Raw genomic sequence first — 24,473 nt, 5'->3', positions numbered from 1 at the left:
TAATCGTGGTGGTTGTCTTTGTTTTCTGACTGGTTGTATCTGTGTCATGTATGATATTGATTGATTGCTGGCTCTGTTTCTGCGTTGACCTATGGCAGAATTTGTAACAGGCTTTGGAGTTATTATTATGTGGCCAGGGATAGTCATGCAATGGTCAATCTAAACCAGGCAAAGAACTTTCTGCCCTGGTATTTCTTCAGTAAACATGTCTAGTGCCTGTTATGTTCCAGGCCCAGCAGAGTACTGCTGTACAAAGAAGCACATGGCAGGTCTTGATTTTCCAACTGTCATGCTCTCTCTATACTGCAGCCTTTCCTGGGTCCTGGGTCTTTGGCTGCCTATGAATATACTTCCATTGTGCTCATGGGCCCTGCTCCTTTTTGTTGTAGCTGATTAGATCCTTTGTTTTCCAAAACCTGAAATATTGGTCACACTTTTTCATCCTCATTCTATCCTTGATATGCAGTCTGTTACTTCATTTGAGCCAGAGAATTATATACTCAAATGTGCTAGAAGCAGCTTCTAAACCAGAGATGATTTATAACACACTGACATTTACTCTTGTGCAGTAATGTTTTAAAAGCTTTTACAGTTATGCCTTTGGTCTGGGACTTTCATTTGTGTCTTTCAGTCACTGGCAGCACTATGACAGTATTGAACTATTTGCGGTTGCTTGTTCCACCCTATTTCTTATTTTGAATCTGTGTTCTATCTACCTTTGCCCCCTCTCCTCCCCATCCTCCCAACATTCCCTTGCCAACTTCTATATGGACTCTAAGATTCAGCTATTGCCTCTACCTGATCCCAGTCTTTCAGTAAAGCTTTATAATTTTCCACCAGAAATGTCTTATATAGATTAGAATCATTCTTGTGTACTTTACATTGCCATTGCTGTTGCAAATGGTGCCTTTTCTCCTATAGTTTCTTTGAGATATAATCTGCATGCAATAAATTGCATATAATTTTAAGTATATAATTTGATGAATTTTGGCAAATGTATATAGTCATGCAAATGGTATCTTTTTTGAATTAATGTATCTTAACAGTTTGTTACTGGTGTATGGAAATGCAAATCATTTTGTATTTTAATCCACTATATTGTCATCTTCCTTAACTTACTCCTTAATTCTGGTAGTTTGTACTCAGATTCCTTTGGGTTTTCTATAATAATTATATCATCTGCAAGTAGTGACAGCTTTGTTTTTGCCTTCCTACTCCTTATACTTTTAAACATTAATCATACTTTCCCTCCCCTTTTGGTCTTATTAATGCTGACTAGAACCTCCAGTGCAATAATGAATAAAAGTAAATTTAGAAGAGTGACATTTAAAAAAAGGAACAAGCTAATATGAATAAAAGACCAAATTGAACTTCTAGAAATAAAAATATTAAGGTTAAGCTCAATAGAGGGTTTAAGTAGCACATTAGAGACAGCTACAGCAAAAATTAGGGAATGGAAAAAATAGCTCTGAAGAAATGAGCTAGAATAGAGAATACTGAACACAGATAAAGGGAAATGGAAAATGTGAAAGTTGATTAAAGGATTTGAAGAATAAAATAAAAAAGAAACCTAGAATTCTGTACCTAGCTAATCTTTTCAAGTGCAAAGTAGAAATCAAGATATATTTTCAGAAAAAGTCTCAATGGGTTTGCCACCAAGAAACCATTTCTGAAAGAACTAATAAAGGATATTCTTTGGGGGGAAATTAATTGAAGCAATAAGGAAGAAATAGGATACTGGAAGAAATGGTACACAGTGGAATTGGTAAATGTGAATAAATTTAAATAAGCATCATGTATAAAATAATAATGAACTGATTTTGGTGGACTTAAAATAAGGTGCAGCTAAAGTACTAATCAGCTATGACATGAATATAGTTGAGGCATGATTAGAGTTATAAGATTTAAGTTAGGATGAGAGTACAGATGCTGATTAAGATTGTGGTCATTGTTCATATTAAAATAGAGGAGGTTCCTGACTGGTCTGAGGATTTAATAGGTTTATGTTTCTGCTTGGATCCCCTCAAATGGTATCTTGATGCTCAGGATGATGTACTCAGAGGGAGTCATTTGAAGTGAACGTGACAGGAATGGCCTCTGAGGCACCAGTCCTGAGCTTTTTTCTTTAGGCTGTTGTGCCCAAGTGTCAGGGCCAGTCAGCACTACCCTGAACTGAAGACTGTGCTTTGCAAGGAATTAGCTTGAGGCTGAATGAAAATATAGTCATCTGAGCTCAAAAGAACTTTTTTTTTTCAGAGTGCCTTGTTGCCTGGAACACAGTAATGTGAGGAAAACAAGTTTCAGCGCTGGCACAGGAACACACAGTGCAGCAGTTACAGCACAAGTCACCTCCCGCCCTCTACTTTGGAGTCTACCCCTCAGTTGGAAATTCTGTGTCCCCACTCCCAACTCAGCAGAGATTCCCTTTTATGACCCCTGTTGTGGTAGTTGGCATCCTTAATCTATTTCTAACTCCTTGCAAGAATGTTCCACGGTCCCAGGCTGTCTCTCCCAATCCTTGTATGTTCTCTCTCTGAGTAATTTTACCTATTGAGGGGCTGTGTTGTACCATGAAAAGAGTAGGATAGGCCTATTAATGAGCTTTAGTTTTCACGCTTATAAAACTGAGTCTGTTAACATCGAAATCATAAGACAGTTGGAGGGTTAAATGAGCCTATGTATGTGTGCAAAGCACCAATCAGGTGCCTGGCACTAATTTCTTAATAAACCTTACTTCCATTTCAGGGGGGAAAAAAATGAAACTACTGGAATAGTCGACTTAAAGACTATAGTTGCCAAAAAATGGAAATTAAAATGAGAAAAATAAAACAAAACCTAAGCCCTGGCCAGTTTGGCTCAGCAATTAGACCGTCGGCCCACGGATCAAAGAGTCTCAGGTTTGATTCTAATCAAGGGCACGTACCTCGGTTGCAGTTTGGTCTCCAGCCCTGGTCAGGGTTGTGTGGGAGGCAACCAATTGATGTGTCTCTCTCTCATCGATGTTTCTCTCCCCTCCTCCACCCCAACTACCACTCTATCTGAAAATGAATGGAAAAATATCCTCGGGTGAGGATTAAAAAAAAAACCTAAAAAGGAGATAAGGGCAAAAATAAAAGAAAAAATAAAATAAAACAAATAATGATATAAGCTGTAGAAATAAATAAAAATATAGTTGTAGTCAGTAAATTAAAATAACTAGACATAAATAAGAGAGATGCATAGATTCTTTATGGACAAGACAAGTATTTATAACTTTATTGAAAGACATTAAGGCATAAATGCATGAGGAGATGAATACACTCATGAAGATATCATTTCTCTCCAAAACTACCTATTGATTTGATCAGTTCGTATCAAAATCCCAAGTTTTGTTGTGGTAAATTAAAAACTGATTTTAGACAGACCGTCTCCCAGAACCAAACTGGAATTACAACTATAACACAGACAAATCAACGGGAAAAACCAACAGAAAAGCAGCTTGCAAGGACCATATAACCAGGGACACTGACTTGATCCTGGTAGGCTTGCGAAGGCGCGAGACAGGGGCTGGGAGGCCACAGTCAGCAGTTCGGCAGCGGCCTCAGCTGTGAGCAGCGCCCTCGGGTTACACTCCCAAGCAGCTCCACGGCACAGAGCCGAGACAGAGGCTAAACAAGCCACAGCCACTCACCTTGGGCTCCGGCATAGGGAGGACAGACTGGACTGGAAGTGTGTCTGGATGCTCGGGATTGGGAGGGCACTCAGAGCTTTTGCTGAGTGGCGGCCACGCAGGACGGTGACCATATTGCTCCTTCCCAGGGCTCTGGGGAGAGGCAGCAGCCCCTCCCTCGGAGATCCAATCCCACCCTGTGGGCCGTTGAAGTGCTAATTGAAGCTCATTAACAACCAGCATCAGCCCCACCCTCGTGAAATCCCCTTATGCTGAGCACCTGAGGGAGTTTTTCAATCAACTGACAACCCAAAACTCATCAAGTAACCTCGACTGCTAGCCTCCAGGCAAAAAGCTAGAGGATAACAGTACCTTTCCTGGGCTAGCAGCTTTAACCAGGAAAGTAAGACTTGACAGTGGTGTTTAACGTGGGTCCTCCCTCGCTCATCTAAACCCAGGAGAGGGAGCCACAAACAGCAGAACACCAACACCCACAGGGAAAACTTGACAGGCTCCAAAGCCCACAGTGATAGCCAAAATAGTGAAACACAGAAACAGAAGCCAAATGAAAGAGCAAGAGTCCTCCACCAAAGATGAGATCAATGTGGAGCAATTAGGCATGTTAACAGAGCTAGAATTCAGAGCCATGATCTTGAGGAAGCTGAACAGCATGAGTAAGGACATAGAGACACTGAAAATAAGCCAACTGGAAATTAAAAACCATCAAGAAGAGATAAAAAATGACATATCAGAAATGAAAAACACATTGGAAGGTTTAAAAAGCAGAGTAGAAGAAGCTGAGGACCAGATCAGTAAATTAGACGACAGGGTAGAAAAAAATCAACCAATCAAACAAACAAAAGGAAAAAACAATTGAAAAACAGAAAGACAGCTTAAGAGAACTGTGGGACAACTGGAAACGTAATAATATTTGCATCATAGGAGTCTCTGAAGAAGAAGAAAATGAGCAAGGGATAGAGAATATATTTAAAAAAATAGTGACAGAAAACTTCCCTAATTTGGTGAAGGAAGAAGGCATTCAAGTTCAAGAAGCACAGAGAGTCCCAAGTAAGAAGAACCCAAACAGGCCCACACCAAGACACATAGTAATTAAAATGCCACAAATTAAAGACAAAGAGAGAATCCTAAAAGCAGCAAGAGATAAGCAACAGGTTATCTACAGAGGAAACCCCATAAGGCTCTCAGCTGACTTCTCACAAGAAACACTACAGGCCAGAAGGGAATGGCATGAAGTAATCAAGGTCATGAAAAACAAGAATCTGAATCCAAGACTACTCTACCCAGCAAGGCTATCATTCAAAATAGAAGGTCAAATAAAGAGCTTCCCAGACAAAAAAAAAGGCTAAGGGAATACATTAGCACCAAACCAGCACTGCAAGAAATGTTAAAAGGACTGCTGTAATTAGCAGTAGAAATGGGAAGAAAAATAGAACCACACTAAACAAAAATGGCAATAAATCAATACATATCAATAATCACCTTAAATGTAAATGGATTGAATGCTCCCATAAAAAGACACAGAGTAGCTGATTGGATAAGAAAGCATGACTCATCTATATGTTGTTTACAAGAGACCCACCTCACAACAAAAGACTCACATAGGTTGAAAGTGAAGGGATGGAAAAAAATTTTCCAAGCAAATGGAAAGCAAAAAAAAACCTGGGGTAGCAATACTCATATCTGATTAAATAGATTTCAAAATGAAGGCCATAACTAGAGACAAAGAAGGCCACTACATAATATTGAAAGGATCTATCCAACAGGAAGATAAAACCTTTATAAACATATATGCACTCAATATAGGAGCACCAAAATATATTAAAAATCTTCTGGAGGACTTCCAAGGAGAAATTGACAGCAATACAATCATAGCAGGGGACTTCAACAACCTGTTGACAGCACTGGATAGATCCTCTAGACAAAAAATTAGCAAGGAAACAGAGTCTCTAAATGAAGCACTAGACCAAATGGACTTGATATCTACAGAGAATTACACCCCAAAACTACAGAATACACATTCTTCTCAAGTGCACATGGGACATTCTCAAAGATAGACCACATGATAGGAAACAAACTAAATCTCTACAAGTTTAAGAAGATTGAAATCATATCAAGCATCTTCTCAGATCACAATGGCATGAAACTAGAAATCAATTGCAACAAGAACATGCAAAGACATTTCAACACATGAAGGCTAAATAACATGTTATTAAAGAATGAATGGGTTACTGAGGAGATCAAGGAAGAAATTTAAAACTTCCTGGAAACCAATGAAAATGAACACACAACAACACAAAATCTATGGGATGCAGTGAAAGCAGTTCTGAGAGGGACGTTCATAGCACTACAGGCCTACCTCAAGAAACAAGAAAAATTTCTAATTGACTGTCTAACTTCACAACTTAAAGAATTAGAAAGCAAACAAAAAGAAAACCCCAGAGCAAGTAGAAGGAAGGAAATAGTAAAGATCAGAGCAGAAATAAATGACATAAAGACCAAAAAAAACAATTCAAAGGATCAATGAAACAAAGAGCTGGTTTTTCGAAAAGATAAACAAGATCGATGGACCCTTAGCTAGACTCACCAAGAAACAAAGAGAGAGAACGCAAATACACAAAATCAGAAATGAAAGAGGAGAAGTAACAACTAACACCACAGAAATACAAAAGATCATTAACAGCTACTATGAACAACCATATGGCAACAAATTCAACAATCTAAGCGAAATGGAGAAATTTCTAGAAACACACAGTCTCCCAAAACTGGACCGGGAAGAGATAGAAAACTTGAACAGACCAATAACAATTAAGGAAATTGAAGAGGTAATCAAGACTCTCCCAGCAAACAAAAGCCCAGGCCCAGATGGCTTCACGGGGGAGTTTTACCGAACATTCAAAAAAGAACTAACACCCATTCTCCTCAAACTATTTCAAAAAATTCAAGAAGAAGGAAGACTTCCAAACACGTTCTATGAGGCCAGCATAATTCTAATTCCAAAACCAGAAAAAGACAATACAAAGAAAGAAAACTACAGGCCAATATCCCTGATGAACATAGATGCCAAAATCCTGAACAAAATATTAGCAAATCGGATCCAGCAATACATCAAAAAAATTATTCACCATGACCAAGTGGGATTCATTCCAGGGATGCAAGGCTGGTACAATATTCGCAAATCAATAAATGTGATACACCACATAAACAAAATGAAGAATAAAAACCACATGATCATATCAATAGATGCTGAAAAAGCATTCGACAAAATCCAGCATCCATTTCTGATAAAAACGCTCGGCAATGTGGGAATAGAGGGATCATATCTCGACATAATAAAGGCCATATACGAAAGACCTACAGCCAACATCATACTGAATGGACAGAAACTAAAAGCATTTCCATTAAGAACAGGAACAAGACAGGGATGTCCACTTTTGCCACTCTTATTTAACATAGTACTGGAAGTCTTAGCCACAGCAATCAGAGAGGAGGAAAAAATAAAAGGGATCCAAATTGGAAAGGAGGAAGTGAAACTGCCATTATTTGCGGATGACATGATATTATACATAGAAAACCCTAAAGACTCCATCAAAAATCTACTGGACTTAATAAATGAATTTGGCAAAGTAGCAGGATACAAAATTAACGTCAAGAAATCGGTGGCATTCTTGTACACCAATGATGAACTCACAGAAAGAGAAACTGGAAAAACAATCCCATTTACCATCGCGCCAAAAAAATTAAGTTACTTAGGAATAAACTTAACCAAAGAAGTAAAGGACCTATTTGCAGAAAGCTACAGGACATTGAAAAAAGAAATAGAGGAAGATATTAAAAAGTGGAAGCACATACCCTGTTCATGGATTGGAAGAATTAACATCATTAAAATGTCCATACTACCAAAGACAATCTATAGATTCATGCAATCCCCATCAAAATACCAACGACATATTTCACAGAACTAGAACAAATACTTCAAAAGTTCATATGGAACCAAAAATGACCCCGAATAGCCACAGCAATCTTGAAAAAGAAGGACAAAGTAGGTGGGATCACAATACCAGATATCAGGTTATACTACCAAGCGACTGTAATAAATACAGCCTGGTAGTGGCACACGAACAGGCATATATTCAGTGGAACAGAACTGAAAACCCAGAAATGGACCCAAGGCAATATGCTCAATTAATATTTGACAAAGGTGGCAAGAGCATACAGTGGTGTACAGACAGCCTCTTTAATAAATGGTGTTGGGAAAAATTGGACAGCTACATGCAAAAAAATGAAACTAGACCATCAACTTACACCATACACAAAAATAAACCCAAAGTGGATAAAAGACTTAAATGTGACCCGTGAATCCATAAAAATTCTAGAAGAAACTGTAGGCAACAACATTTTGGACATCATATGGAGCAGAATTTTCACTGATACATCACCTAAGGCAACAGAAACAAAGGAAAAAATGATCACATGGGACTACATCAAACTAAAAAGCTTCTGCAGAGCAAAAGAAACAACCATCAAAATGGAAAGGCAACCCCACTGTATGGGAGAACATCATTGCCAATGATGTATCAGATAAGGGGTTAATTTCCAATATATAGAGAGTGCTCATACAACTCAACAAAAGGAAGACAAAGAACCCAATTAAAAAATGGGCAGAGGAGCTGAATAGACACCTCTCCAAACTGGACTTACAAATGGCCAAGAGACATATGAAGAAATGCTCAACATCACTAATCATCAGAGAGATGCAAATTAAAACAACAATGAGGTATCACCTCACACCTGTCAGAATGGCCGCCATCAACAAATCATCAAACAACAAATGTTGGCAAGGGTGTGGAGAAAAGGGGACTCTAATACACTGCTGGTGGGAATGCAGACTGGTGCAGCCATTATGGAAAACAATATGGTGTTACCTCAAAAAATTAAAAATTGAACTTCCATTTGACCCAGTGATCCCACTTCTAGGAATATACCCTAAGAAGCCTGAAACACCAATCAGGAAGAATATATGTACCCCCATGTTCATAGCAGCACTATTTACAATAGCTAAGATCTGGAAACAGCCCAAATGTCCATCAGTAGACGAATGGATTAAAAAAGGGGGGTGCCAATGGGGTAAAAAAGGAGAAATATCTGTAACAAAAAAATAATTAATTAATTTAAAAAAATCATAATAATAAAAGCTTATTTTAGCATTTAAGTGGAAGTATATGGGGGTCAAACATATTGAAGACACTCCTAGAGAAGAATGTAAGTTTGGGGCTCTGATACTACCTGCAAAGAGAAGAGGAAGCTACAGCAACTAAGTCACATGACACTGGCACAGGGATAGAGTAGTAGATAAATAATGGACTAGTTATTAAATGATCCTGAGGCAATTGATTATCCATATGGAATAAAATTGGATTCTTTGCTCATTCCTACCAAATAAGGCAGTTCTAAGTAGATTGAAACTTAAATATGAAATGTAAAAACTATAAAACTTTAGAAGACAATGTAGATCACTATCTTTCTGACCTCATAGAGGGAAATATTTCTTAAGGTACAAAAGTACAAAATATAAAGGAAACGATTACTAAATTGGGACTGATGTTCTATTTAAAGATGACTTCATAAAGAAAAAATAGAATGAAAAACAAACCTTAAAGTAGTTGTTTGCAAGCCATAACTTTTGTAGGGTTAACATACAAAAACTATAAAGAACTCTTGTAGACCACTAAGAGAAAGGCAACCCAGTGAAACACTGTGCCAGTGACAGGAACAGGAATTTTACAGATGAAGAAACACAAATGGCCCATAAACATAGGAAAAGATGCTCAGTCTTTTTAATAGTCAGGGAATTACAAATTAAAACCGCATACTATTTATCACCCACCAGATTGACGAATGTTGAAATGTCTAACAATAACAAGGATTGGCCAGAATGTGGAGAGTCAGGAAGTCTCCCACACAGCTGAGGGGAGTGGAAATTAGTGCAGCCACTGTGTGAAAACAAGTGAGCCTGCCTAGTAAATTTGAATGTGCATAACTGTGACCTAGTAATTCCACTTTTAAGAAGTTCTTACATATGGCCACCAGGAGTTATGGACAGAAAGTTTATAGCAGCATTATAAATGAGGGAAAAAATGGAAACAACCCAAATGTTTGTCAGTAGTGGGATGGATGTATAAATTATGATGTAATTAAGTCATAAGGTACAATTAAACAGTGAAAAAGAATGAATTACAGTTACATACATCAGTATGGATGAATTGTAACAATTCTGAGTGAAAGAAGCAGGTTGCAGAAAAATATCTAAGTCTATATAGGTTTTAAACATATATTAAATGAATCATTTATGCATAATTGCTAAAATAATAAACTGAAGGAAATGATTAATGCAAAGTCCAGGACACTGATTACCAGGAGAGGAGGAGGCATGGTGGGCCTTATTAGGTAAGGACCCACAGTGAGACTTCAGACTGACCATAATGTTCTATTTCTCAGAAAGAATTGTAGGTAAATAGATATATGTTTTATAACTTTTTAAATTGTACATACATGTTTTATACATGTTGATGTATCTTTTTAATTGTAAATATTTATGGTTAAAATTTTAAGAGGTGGTATAAAATGTTTTGGAATTAGGTGAAATGCACAGAAATTTAAAATCATCACCTAAAAGACTTTGGAGGAGATTTAATTTTTTAGGTTAAGGCCTCTCCGTATATCAGTTTTGGTGTTCGAGTGAAGGGGAGGTACAGAGACTTAAGTTAAAGGAGCATCTCTGGCATAGTAGCGTAAATGGAGTGTGGGAGACACCAGTCCCTAGCTAGATCTGACTGCTTTTCCTCCTCCCTCACTCCCTTCTTCACTGTCAAAAATATTTAGTGACTGGCTACCAAGCCTCTGGCATTGCCCCAGAGGCCAAGGAGCCAGAGAGGTAATGCCCCTGTCTTGGTGATCACAGCAGTTTTCAAACCTTGCTTACAGGCTTTGTTACTCTTCACCTCCTAAACTGACTCCACAGTGAAATTCCTTCAGGCCTGTACCATAATGCAGTCTTTGAGATCCTTTTAAGGAAATCATTTATTTACATATTTAGACAACCTAATTGAAAGCTCATTTTTGACGTTTTCAGTGTAATACTCTTTTTGGTTTGGTGCTAGCCCATAGTTAATATTCTTATTCATATATATTTATTTATTTTTCTTTTTTTAATTGTTGAAAGTATTACAGATATCCCCCTTTTTTTCCTCATTGACCCCCCGCCCCCCCCGCCTTCCCCAGCCTAGTGTCTGTGTCGATTGTGCATATATGTGTATAAATTCTTTGGTTTATCTCTTCCCACCCCTCCCACCCCTCTGAGGTTTGTCAGTCTGTTCCCTATTTCTATGATTCTGGATCTCTTGGTCGACAGCTTATTTTGTTCTTTATGTTCCACAAATAAGTGAGATTATGTGGCACTTGTCTTTCTCTGACTGGCTTATTTCGCTCAGCATAGTACTCTCCGGGTCCTTTCATGTTGTCTCAAAGGTTAAGAGATCTCTCTTTCTTAAAGCTGCACAGTATTCCATGTGTAAATGTACCACAGCTTTCCTATCCACTCATCTATTGATGGGCATGTGAGCTGTTTTCAGATCTTAGCTATTGTAAGTAGTGCTGCTATGAGTATAGGGGTACATATATTGTTTCTAATTGGTGTTCCAGGCTTCTTAGGATACATTCCTAGAATTAGGATCACTGGGTCAAATGGCAGATCAAGTTTTAATTTTTTGAGGAAACACCATATTGTTTTCCAAAGTGGCTGCACCAGTCTGCATTCCTACCAGCAGTGTACTAGAGTCCCCTTTTCCCCACAACACTTGTTTGATGATTTGTTGATGGCAGCCATTGAGGCAGATATAAGGTGACCTCATAGTCATTTAAATTTGCATCTCTCTGATGATTAGTGGCATTGAGCGTTTTTTTCATATGTCTCTTGGCTATTTGTATGTTCTGTTTGGATAGGTGTCTATTTAGGTCTTCTGCGCATATTTTTCCCTTAATTGATTTTATTTATTTATTTTTTAAATTTTATTTTTGTTACAGATGTTTCTTTTTTTTTTTTTTAACCCCATTGACATCCTTCTCCCTGGCTTTGTTGTCCATGTCCATTGGTTATGCATACATGCATATAAGTTCTGTGGTTTATCTCTTCCCTCCCCCACCCCCTCTTCTGAGGGTTGTCACTCTTTACCCTACTTCCACATCTCTGGGTCTACCCTATACCTCAGACTGTTATGTTTATTATATTTCACAAATAAGTGAGAGCATGTGGTATTTGTCTTTTTCTGCTTGGCTTGTTTCACTTAGGATAATACTTTCCAGGTCCCTATGTTGTCTCAAAGGATAAGAGATCTTTCTTTCTTATAGCTGCATAGTACTCCATTGTGTATATGTACCACAACTTTTTTATCCATTCGTCTACTGATGGACACTTGGGCTGTTTCCAGATCTTAGCTATTGTAAATAGTGGTGCTATGAACATGGGGGTACATATATTCTTCCTGATTGGTGTTTCAGGCTTCTTAGGGTATATTCCTAGAAGTGGGATCACTGGGTCAAATAACAATTCAATTTTTAATTTTTTGAGGTAACACCATAATGTTTTCTGTAGTGGCTGCACCAGTTTGCATTCTCACCAGCAGTGTACTAGAGTCCCTTTTTCTCCACACCCTTCCCAACACTTGTTTGATGATTTGTTGATGGCGGCCATTCTGACAGGTGTGAGGTGATTCCTCATTGTTGTTTTAATTTGCATCTCTCTGATGATTAGTGATGTTGAGCATTTCTTCATATGTCTCTTGGCCATTTGTAAGTCCAGTTTGGAGAGGTGTCTATTCAGCTCCTCTGCCCATTTTTTAATTGGGTTCTTTGTCTTCCTTTTGTTGAGTTGTATGAGCACTCTCTATATATTGGAAATTAACCCCTTATCTGATACATCATTGGCAATGATGTTCTCCCATACAGTGGGGTTGCCTTTCCATTTTGATGGTTGTTTCTTTTGCTCTGCAGAAGCTTTTTAGTTTGATGTAGTCCCATGTGATCATTTTTTCCTTTGTTTCTGTTGCCTTAGGTGATGTATCAGTGAAAATTCAGTTGTGTATGATGTCCGAAATTTAGTTGCCTACATTTTCTTCTAGGATTTTTATGGATTCACGGGTCACATTTAAGTCTTATCCACTTTGAGTTTATTTTTGTGTATGGTGTAAGTTGATGGTCTAGTTTTATTTTTTTGCAAGTATCTGTCCAATTTTTCCCAACACCATTTATTAAAGAGGCTGTCTTTCATTGTATGCTCTTGCCTCCTTTGTCAAATACTAATTGAGCATAATGTCTTGAGTCCATTTCTGGGTTCTCTGTTCTGTTCCACTGGATATATGCCTGTTCTTGTGCCAGTACCAGGCCGTTTTGATTACAATAGCTTTGTAGTATAACCTGGTATTATGATCCCACCTATTTTTCCCTTCTTTTTCAAAATTGCTATGGCTGTTCGGGGCCTTTTTTGGTTGCATTGAACTTTTGAAGTATTTGTTCTAGTTCTGTGAAATATGTCTTTGGTATGTAGATGGGGATTGCATTGAATCTATAGATGGCTTTGGGTAGTTTGGACATTTTAATGATGTTAATTCTTCCAATCCATGAACAGGGTATGTGCTTCCACTTTTTTATATCTTCCTCTATTTCTTTTTTCAATGCCCTGTAGTTTTCTGCAAATAGGTCCTTTACTTCTTTGGTTAAGTTTATTCCTAGGTATCTTAATTTTTTTTGCCACGGTAGTAAATGGGATTGTTTTTTCAGTTTCTCTTTCTGTGATTTCATCATTGGTGTATAAGAATGCTGTTGATTTCTTGACATTAATTTTGTATCCTGCCACTTTGCCAAATTATTTATTAAGTCTAGTAGATTTTTGATGGAGTTTTTAGGGTTTTCTATGTATAATATTATGTCATCTGCAAATAATGGCAGTTTCACTTTCTCCTTTTCAATTTGGATCCCTTTTATTTTTTCTTCCTGTCTGATTGCTGTGGCTAAGACTTCCAGTACTATGTTAAATAAGAGTGGCAAAAGTGGGCATCTCTGTCTTTTTCTTGTTCTTAATGGAAATGCTTTTAGTTTCTGTCCATTGAGTATGATGTTGGCTGTAGGCTTTCATATATGGCCTTTATTATGTCGAGATATGATCCCTCTATTCCCACATTGCCGAGCGTTTTTATCAGAAATGGATGCTGGATTTTGTCGAATGCTTTTTCAGCATCTATTGATATGATCGTGTGTTTTTTATCTTTCATTTTATTTATGTGGTGTATCACATTTATTTATTTGTGAATATTGTACCAGCCTTGCATCCCTGGGATGAATCCCACTTGGTCATGATGAATAATTTTTTTGATGTATTGCTGGATCCGATTTACTAATATTTTGTTAAGGATTTTGTCATCTATGTTTATCAAGGATATTGGCCTGTAGTTTTCTTTCTTTGTATTGTCTTTATCTGGTTTTTGAATTAGAATTATGCTTGACTGATAAAATGAGTGTGGATTATTTTTCGAATAGTTTGAGGTGAATGGGTGTTAAATCTTCTTTGAATATTCAGTAAAACTCTCTCGAGAAGCTGTCTAGGCCTGGGCTTTTGTTTGCTGGAAGTTTCTTGATTACATCTTCAATATCCTTAGTTGTTATTGGTCTGTTCAAGTTTTCTATCTCTTCCCGGTTCAGGTTTGGGAGACTGTGTTTCTAGAAATTTGTCCCTTTCGCTTAGATTGTCAGTTTTGTTGCTGCATATTTGCTTGTAGTATTTTTTAATGATCCTTTATATTTCTGTGTCTTTTGTTTCTGATTTTGTTTATTTGGGTCCTCGCTTTTTGTTTCTTGGAGAGTCTGGCTAGGGGTCCATCAATTTTGTGTTTCTTTTCAAAGAACCATGTGTTTGTTTCATTGAACTTTTGAATTGTTTTTTTTTTTAAGTCTCTATGTGGTTTATTTCTGCCCTGACCTTTACTGTTTCTTTCTTTCTACTTGCTCTGGGTTTTTCTTTCTTTTACTTTCTAGTTCTTTAAGTTGTAGGGTTTGAAAGTCAATTAGAAAAATTTCTTGTTTCTTGAGGTAGGCCTGTAGTGCTGTGAACTTCTCTCTCGGGACTGCTTTCGCTGCATCCCATGGATTTTGTGTTGTTGTGTGTTCATTTTCATTGGTTTCTAAGAAGTTTTAAATTTCTTCCTTGATCTCCTTGGTAACCCATTTGTTGTTTAATAATATGCTATTTAGCCTCCATGTGTTTGAATGTTTTTGCTGTAATTGATTTCTAGTTTCATGCCATTGTGATCTAAGAAGATGTTTGATATGATTTCAGTTTTATTTTACTTGTAGAGATTTAGTTTGTGTCCTAACATGTGGTCTGTATTTGAGAATGTCCCATGTGCACTTGAGAAGAATGTGAATTTTTTAGTTTTGGGGTGTTATTTTCTGTAGATATTTATTAAATTCATTTTATCTAATGCATCATTTATAATCTCTATTTCCTTGTTAATTTTTTTTTTTTATTCTCAGCCGAGGACATTTTTGCATTTATCTTCAGATAGAGCGGGAGGGAGGAAGAAAGAGAAACATCAATGTGAGAGAAACACATCGACTGGTTACCACCCACATGACTCCAACCAGGGCGGGGGCAAACTGCAACTGAGGTACACAACCTTAGCAAGAACCAAACTCAGGACTCTCTGGTCTGCTGGCCAGTGCTCTAACTGCTAAGCCAAACTGGACAGGGCTTAACTTTTTGTCTAGAGGATCTATCCAGTGATGTCAGTGGGGTGTTGCTGTCCCCTCCTATGATTGTATTGCTGTTGATTTCGCCTTTGAAGTCCTCCAGAAGTTTTTTTGTTTTGTTTTTGTCTTTTTATCCTCACCTGAGGACATTTTTTTTGCATTTATCTTCAGATAGAGCAGGAAGGAGAGAGGAGGAAGAGAGAGAAAGAAACATCGATGTGAGAGAGACACATCAACTGGTTGCCACCCGCACGACTCAAACTGGGGTTGGGGATGAACCACAACCGAGGTACGTGCCCTTAGCGGGAACCCAGGACTCTCAGGTCTGTGGACCGATGCTCTAACCATTGAGCAAAACCGGCCAGAGCTTCCAGAAGTTTTTTAATGTGTTTTGGTACTCCTATGTTGAGTGCTTATTTGTTTACCAAGGTTATATCCTCTTGTTTATAGATCCTTTCAGTATTATGTAGTGGCCTTCTTTGTCTCTAGTTATGGCCTTTATTTTGAAATCTATTTTATTGCTACTCCAGCTTTTTTTCCCTTTTCGTTTGCTTGGAAGATTATTTTCCATCCCTTCACTTTCAACCTATGTGGGTCTCTTTTAAACAACATATATATGAGGCATGCTTTCTTATCCATTCAGCTACTCTGTGTCTTTTGATCAGAGTGTTTTATCCATGTACATTTAAGGTTATTACTGATATGTACTTATTTATTACTATTTTTGCTCATTATGGTTATGTTTCTCTTCTTGTTTATTGTGCTTATTACAGCAGTCCTTTTAACATTTCTTGGAGTGCAGGTTTGGTGCTAATATGTTCTCTTAGCCTTTTTATGTCTGGGAAGCTCTTTATTTGACCTTCTATTTTGAATGATAGCCTTGCTGGATAGAGGAGTCTTGGATTCAGATCCTTGTTTTTCATTACCTTTATTACTCCATGCCATTCCCTTCTGGCCAGTAGTGTTTCTGTTGAAAAGTCAGCTGATAGCCTTATGGGGAAGTTTTCTGTCACTATTTCTTCAAATATATTCTCTAACCCTTGTTTGTTTTCTTTTTCTTCTGGCACTCCTATGATGCGGATGTTGTTATATTTCATATTGTCCCACAGTTCTTTTAAGGCAGTCTTCCTGTTTTTTCATTGTTTTTTTCTTTTTGGGTTCCCTTAAGGCAGTCTTCCTGTTTTTTCATTGTTTTTTTCTTTTTGGGTCTCTGATTGGGTGATTTTTTTTGTACCCTGTCTTATGATTTACTGATCCAGTCCTTGGCTTCCCATACTCTGCTGGTTATTCCTTCCAATGTGTTCTTTATTTCTGCTATGTCATTCTTCATTTCCAATTGGTTGGTTTTCAGTGTTTCTATATCTTTACTCATGCTATTCAGCTTCCTCATGATTATTACTCTGAACTCTCTCTGATATCTTGCTTAATTGCATTTCATTTATTTCTTGTCCTGTAGAATTCTGTTATTCGTTCATTTTGGGATTTGTTTCTTTGTTTCACCATTTTGGCTATCTCAGTGGGCTTTGGAGCCTGCCAAATTTTCCATGTGGTTGTTGGTAGTCTGCTGGTTGTGGCTCCCTCTACTTGGTTTGGGTGAGTGTGGGAGGACCCACATTAAACACCAATGTCAAATCTTACTTTTCTGGATAGATTTGCAAGCCAAGGAAAGGTTCAGTTATCCTCTAGCTTTTTGTCTGTAGGCTATTAGTCTCAGTTACTTGATGAGCCTCGATTTGTAGCCCTCAGCTGAATGAAAAATCCCTCAGGTGTAAGAGGATTTCTAGTGGGTGGGGCACTTGCTTGCTATCAGATTGGATGTTAATGATAGTCAATTTATGTTTCTCTGGCCTGTGCTGGCCTGGCCTGGTGGTGTTGAATTCCCATGGGAGGGGCCTTTGCTTCTCCCCAGGGTTCTGGGAAGGAGCTCTTTGAGTAAGATGGCTACTGTCCTGTTAGGGAGTAATTCAGCCCAAAACTCCCAGTGTCCTCCCATCCAGCTCTCTCCTGAGCCAGGATCTCCAGACTCTCTTCACACATTTCCAGTCCAATCCACCCTCTCTCTGTCGGTGCCCAAGGTGGGCTGTAGCTGATTTGGTGCTTTTTTAAACCCTGTTTTCTCAGAGTGAAGCACGCTCTGCTAATACAGCCTTAGTTGCCATCTGTGGGCTCCCATCCTGCCCTCACTTGCCTCCATCATCCCTACCAGACTCAATTTGGGGTCCTGTTTCTGTCCCTTGTTGTATGGGTTCTTTCCAGCTGCTTTTCAGTTGTTTTTCTCCCGATGATTTGTCTTTATTTTAGTTGTAATTCCAGAATAGCTTCTATTCACTCTGCCACCATTTTACCAAATTATTTCTCTATATATTTTTAAGCCAAAGATAAATGCCATTTTATTTTATTTTTTTAAATGTTTTTATTGATTTTTTAGAGAGACTGGAAGGGAAAGAGAAATAGAAACATTGATGAGAGGTAGAGAAGCATCAACATTGATCAGCTGCTTCCTTCATACCCCCCACTGGGGATTGAGCCTACAGCCCAGGTATGTGCCCTGACCAGGAATTGAACCAGTGACCTCTTGGTATATAGGTCAATGCTCAACTACTGGGCCACAGTGGCAGGGCTCTCTCCGTATTTTTTTTTTAATCCTTACCCGAAGACTTTTTCCCACTTTTGTTCAGATAGAGTGGAAGGGAGAGAGAGGAAGAGAGAGAGAAACATCAACGTGAAAGGAACACATCTAGTAGCTGCCTCCTGCACAACCCCAACCGGGGCTCACGGACAAACTGCAACCAAGGCACGTTCCCTTAGCAGGAACCCAACCTGTGTCTCTCTGGACCACGGGCCAACACTTTAACCGCTGAGCCAAACCGGCCAGGGCTCTCTTTGTATTTTTGAGACTCAGAATTGTATCTAAGCTTAAACTTTGACCTAAGGCAGTATTTTGAAAAGCACAGCAGGCATACTGCTGGAGAGTATTAGGTGGAACAAAGGGAAACATTTTTTACTTTAATAGTCATGTAGTTATTTTAATGTTTGTTGTAAAATATACTAATGGAACCTGTGATTTCGTGGCTGTTATTACTCAGGATGCAGCTAAAGTAGTCTATATGATCATCTATCTCACATAGATTGCATGAACTAATGGCCCAGGTGGTTCCCAGATAGAGCAAACAGTCATGAAGTTAATACATGTATTACATATGTTGTGTTCAGTCATAAAGGCAAATTTAGATATTCTCTGATGTTCTCTTATTGTTTTCTAGTTGTATCATAACATTCAAAAAATAAAGTGTATGTGGTTTGGTCAGAATAAAAGCAATCTAGAAAATTCATGTAAGCAAATAATTTATTCATATAACATATGCTGTTATAGTACAGGTTCTGGAAATACACAAATTAATAAAATGTTGATTCTACCCTTCAGAAGTACCAGTCTAACAGAGATAGGCATGCAAATTAAAAAGTGAAGTATAACATAGGAAGTGCACCAGTGGAAATTCGTGTATGGTGAATGGGTAGCATGGAAAGGTGGGCGCTGACACACGGAGTAGTGAGGAAAGTCTTCACAGAGGAGAGAAACCTGTAAGCAGGCTTGAGAACTAATCAGAAAATTTACAGAGAAACAGACTAGGGAAGACAGACCTCAGAATGACAGGTGCCAAGATGCAGAGAGCTAGGAGAACTCAGTGTGTTGGGTTCCCTTGAACAGCTTGTCATTTATGCTAGTGTGAGGTGAAAAGTGAGGAGAGAGTAGGGAGCCAGGTATGAAGGCTGTGGAATATGATCGCATTTATTTAGATCTTATTCGATAAATGATTGTCAGCCTTGGAAAGATTTCAAACAGAAGACTGACATGTCTGGGGGCAGTGTAGATGATGGATTAGAGGAGGAAAAATCAGTCATATTACAATTAGTCATTGGGCAAAGGGACAATGGACAGCTGTGGGTGGGGGAGGGAAGTTCAGAATTTCTACTTTGCTTAACTTCATATAATTTTGGGGAAATTAGATTACATTTAGACTTTTCCCAGAATTTAATGGGTTAAAGGGCATAGTGGTAGGTGATTTGGAGCCAATATATGAAGTTTCTGAAGAAATTTATATTATATCATCTTTATTTTAAACAAGATATTAACTAACTTTGCCTACATAGTCATAAAGGCAAACAGATTTTTGCTTATTTTGTGTTAGAATACATGTAAGCTACATATAAAAGTTAAATGGAGACATGGTATTGAAAAGGTACACAGCTGCAAGCAATTTCTGTTTTCCAGTTAAGGTGTATATATGGTAATATACTGCAGAAGCAGTAGAAGGAAATATTTAAACTTCTTTGCAGTTACTATCCTGCCAAGAAAATCTGAGACAGCAGTGTTATTTAAAGGGAATTGGGTGGACAACAGAATCAGTGTCCTATAAAGAGCCTCCTTTAAATCATGAATGTTCTACTTAACGTAATTGTGGCATATTGTTTACCTTGGTGCATGTTTACTATTAAATCTTAGTCTTGCTAGTCTTTGGATTTGGCACGTGTTATTCTGTCTTCCAGAGAAATGTATTAGTATGCCAACTTATTTTTGTACCACAGCGTATCATATTTGAGAGTCATGGTCTGATGCTGACTGCCTGTGTCTGAGTCTACTCATTTGTATCTGTACTCATAGCCAGACCCGTTGATGCCTCACATTTATTTTGGGAATATTCTCTTATAGGCACGTTTTGGCATGTGGCTTAGTCAGCTAATGTGCTAACATTCAAATGCCATGAGCTCTCAGCATTTTAGCCCAACAAAAATTTCTGACTCCAGTTAGAGAATTAACTATAACATCTTACAAAATAATGATCTGGAAGAATTAAGAGGGAATTTATGCAAAGCTTACAGAGGGATGCTCAAAAGGAAAGTTAACATTAACTTGGTAGTGTGACTGCATGTAGAGATGAGAAAGGAAGCATGGAAATGAACAACCACAAATGACCTTGGAACAACTGTCGGTTCCTTCCTGCAGAATTCATTAATGTTGATTATAATGAAACTTAGTTTGTATTTGAAAAACTTTTTCTACAGCTCTTGTTGCCATTTCTTTTGAAATTCTTTTGAATATTTAATTTCCTCTTTCCTTATTTTCTGCTTTGACACAGAAATCCCCTGCAAAGAAGCTGAGCCATGCAATTAGTAAATCTTTGGGGTGTGTACCCGCCAGAGAACCCCCGCATCCTGTTTTTCCTGAGCAACCCGAGAAACCACTTGACCTTGCAAATATAGTGTAAGTATATACTTTGATATGGATGTGGATTAGACTGAACTGGAGACCTTGCTAAATTCTTTTGGATCAAAACTAAGTATCACCTAACACGAACATTTAACCTTCTGGTTTTGGGGAATTTAGACTTCAAACTTTCATCTGCTTAAATCACCATAAATGTCTACGTGGAAACCTAACCCCTGAGCCCTGAAGTCTAAGTAACATATAGCATTCTCCAACAGAAACATTAATACATTGAAGAGTAATTATTGTGCTGGGTTTAGCAAAGTTTCCTTTTGTTGTTGGTATGCTCTTTTCCTTAAATCAGTGGTCAAGATCATTTCTTCTCTACAGCAGTAATGCCCATAGATTTTAAAACTTAGTTTAGACAACATAGAAATGAAAATCAACCTGATTTACTTATGTATTGAGAGAAAATTAGGAAACATAAGGCAATATTTTATAAACTATATATATAGTGTATATATATATAGTTTATAGTTTATAAAATATATATAATAAGATATATATTTTTATTGACTATATGCTAGAAAGCTAAAGGGACTAAAAATGTTAGAGAAAGAGGAAAAGTAAGGAGGAGGAGAAAAAGGATAAGATTCAGCCTCTATTCTGATCTCTGTACCCTGAACTAAGTGATGCTATTACGTTTACTCTGCTGGATAAAGTTAGTAGGTTTTTTTTTATCATTAGTATTTATCAGGTGTTAGAAGTTTTTCTGTTGGAATAGACATTCTTTTTTTTTTTTTTATCCTCATTCGAGGACATTTTTCCATTTTTTGTACAGACATAGTGGGAGGGAGAGAGAGGAAGAGAGAGAGAGGGAAACATCGATGTGAAAGGGACACATCGAGTGGCTGCCACCCACACGACCAACCAGGGCCGGGGACAAACTGCAACCGAGGTACGTGCCCTTAGCGGGAACCGAACCCGGGTCTCTCCGGACCGCAGGCGGACGCTCTAACCGCTGAGCCAAACCGGCCAGGGCCATTCTTTTTTTTTTTTACCTACCTGATGGTAGAATAATGCGTGTGGTTTTAAAATTCAGTAATACAGAAGAGCTTAAAATGAAGTACAACACATCCCCCCCCCCCACTTTACTGTGTTTTGTTTGGTTTTCAGGTTACCTTCATATCTCTGAATAATACATTTAGAGCACTATTTCTTGACTTACCGGTTTTGGACATTACTGAATCCCTTCTGTGGTATAAGGAACCCAACCTTCTTCTTTTTTTTATCCTCACTCGAGGACATTTTTTGTTCAGATAGAGCGTGGGGGGAGAAACATCGACCTGAAAGGGGCACATCGAGTGGCTGCCACCCACACAACCAATCAGAGCCAGGGACAAACCGCAACCGAGGTACATGCCCTTAGCGGGAACCAAACCCAGTCTCTCTGGACCGCAGGCCAGTGCTCTAACCTCTGAGCCAAACTGGCCAGGGCCCAACCTTCTTTGTAACTGTATATATCAGTATATATAAAACTGTATAAATCAACTCATCCTAGTTTTTTTATAATTATATCAGCATTTTTTAAGTTGGTCAACTTTATAATTTTAAAATATATTCTTAAACCTTTATCTCTTGTAACATCTTTCGACTTCTATAGAAAAAGAAAATTAGTACCTCTATTTCTCTCATCTCCTTTTGCCTTCTAACTTCCGTCATCTATGCTCTTACTTTTATATTGTCAAAACTGATGATGTTTCTGTTCTCTTCTGTGTAAGTCTTCTGAGATTTAATAACAGCATGTACCGTTAATACCACTTACTACAAAGTCAAACAGTGTGCTGTGATTTTGTATGTTCTTTTGTGTAGTTCCGATTTCATGATCCCTGTGCACTTGTTCTCTCATCAGAGTTCAAATGGGAACTTCTTTCTTGCAAAACACTGATTGCTCAAAATCATGCCTGTTGACTTTATAATTGCATTGAGTTTCTGACTTGTGTTTTCTTGAGTTTCTCATTACTTTCTTCTTCTTGCTAGGGAAAAAAAAATGCTTTTTCCATAGTGAATTTGACCTATTGTTGGTAATCCATTTTGGGGGTTAAATTTGTTAATTTTTTCTCATTTTGGTTAGGTTTTTTTATGTTACTTTTTTTTTATTAAAAAAAAAAAATCCTTGTCTCCTTGTCTGTCCCAACATTATAGTGGTTTTCTCTCTCTCTTTTTCCTTTTTGAGTTTTGAGGATGTTCCTATCACATATGTCTTTAGTTCATCTGAAGTGGATTTTTGTGTGTAGTGTGATATAGAATATGTAATTTTCTTTCTCTCTTTGCTTTTGAATAATAACTTGCCTCAGAGCCATTTATTGGGTAATCCATCATTTCCCCATTGACCTAGGATTAAGTAATCTTTTTTTAAGAGAGTCTTGTCTATTCTTTGTTCTTTCATATAAAGTTTAGAATCAGTTTATTGAATTCCTCATAAAATTTTGTTGGATTTTGATCAGCTAGTCATTGAATCTAAAGATCAAATTGGAGTAATTGATATCATTACAATATTAAATCTTTTATTCCATGAATGTTATGTCTTTCCATTTATTTAAATATCCTTTTATGCCTTCCGGTAGAATTGTATCATTTTCCCCAGAAAGGTCTTATCTATATTAGATTAATTCTTGTGTACTTTACATTTGTTATTGCTGTTGTAAATGGTAACTTTCTTTCCTACAGTTTTTTAAAAGATATAATTTACATGCAATAAAATACACCCAATTTAAGTGTACAATTTGCTGAGTTTTGGCAAAGGTATGCAGCTGTACAAATGGTACCTTTTTTGAAATTATGTGCCTTAATTGTTTGTTGCTGGTGTATAGAAATGCAAATTGGTTTTGCATTTTAATCCACTTTGTAGTCATCTTGCTTAACTTGCTCATTAATTCTAGTAATTTGTACTCAGATTGTTTTGGATTTTCTCTAAATAATTATATCACCTGCAAGTAGTGACAGCTTTGTTTCCTCTCTCCCACTCCTTATACTTTTAAGCATTAATCATACTTTTCTTTTCATTTGGTCTTATAGTGCTGGCTAGAACTTCCAGTACAATATTGAATAGAAGTGGTTTAATAGGCATTCTTGTATTATTACTAGTCCCAAAGAGAATGCTTTCCGCATTCATTTAGTATGTTACTTGATGTTGTCTTTGTATAAACTGTTTATCAGGTAAAAGAGGTTTCCTTTTATTACTAGTTTGCTAAGACTGCTTTCTTATTGTCATGAATAGATGTCAAATTTTATTAAAGACTTTTTCTGTATTAATTGAGATGATCATATGAGTTGTTTAATTCTATTAATGTAGTAACTATATTATTTTTTTCTTAAACAATCCTGGAATAAATATAAATTTACTGTTCTTTTAATACACTGCTAGATTTTATTTTGCTTAGCTTTTTCCTATGTTTATGAGTTAAATTGTTCTGTAATTTCCTGTTCTTTTTTTTTTTTTTTGTCTTTAGAACAAAGTTTGCCTAGTTTGCTTTCTTCAAAAAGTTGAGGAGCAAGGTGGGATAGGGAGGAGGGTATCTGCAGGGGGGAAAAGGAGAAACATCTGTAACAAAAATAAATTAATTTAAAAAAGGAAAGAAAAAGTTGAGGCGCATTCTCTCTTTTTATATTTTTTAGAAGAGCTTGTTTAAGATTGGAATTGTTGCCTCTTAGCCTTCTTTGTGGGAAGATTTATTTTTTAAATAATTTTCTTTTTTGATTTTAGAGAGAAAGGAGGGGAGAGGGAGAGAAATAGAAACA

General features: G+C 37.4%; 1 protein-coding gene across 4 annotated transcripts in view; it reads left to right on the top strand.

The window, feature by feature from the left end:
- The window catches only part of DTNB (dystrobrevin beta), a 236,698-nt gene that overhangs the window by 106,655 nt on the left and 105,570 nt on the right, over positions 1–24,473 (top strand). For all 4 annotated transcript variants that reach the window (XM_036262917.1, XM_036262916.1, XM_036262918.1 and 1 more), the window contains one exon: positions 20,605–20,729. In XM_036262917.1, coding sequence (XP_036118810.1) covers positions 20,605–20,729 — 125 coding nt within the window. The remainder of the gene's footprint in view (positions 1–20,604; positions 20,730–24,473) is intronic.

The sequence above is a fragment of the Molossus molossus genome, unplaced genomic scaffold (genome assembly GCF_014108415.1).
Source record: "Molossus molossus isolate mMolMol1 unplaced genomic scaffold, mMolMol1.p scaffold_m16_p_15, whole genome shotgun sequence".
Lineage (NCBI taxonomy): Eukaryota > Metazoa > Chordata > Mammalia > Chiroptera > Molossidae > Molossus > Molossus molossus.
Note: the sequence above shows the minus strand (reverse complement) of the source record. Positions and strands in the feature narration are given on the sequence as shown.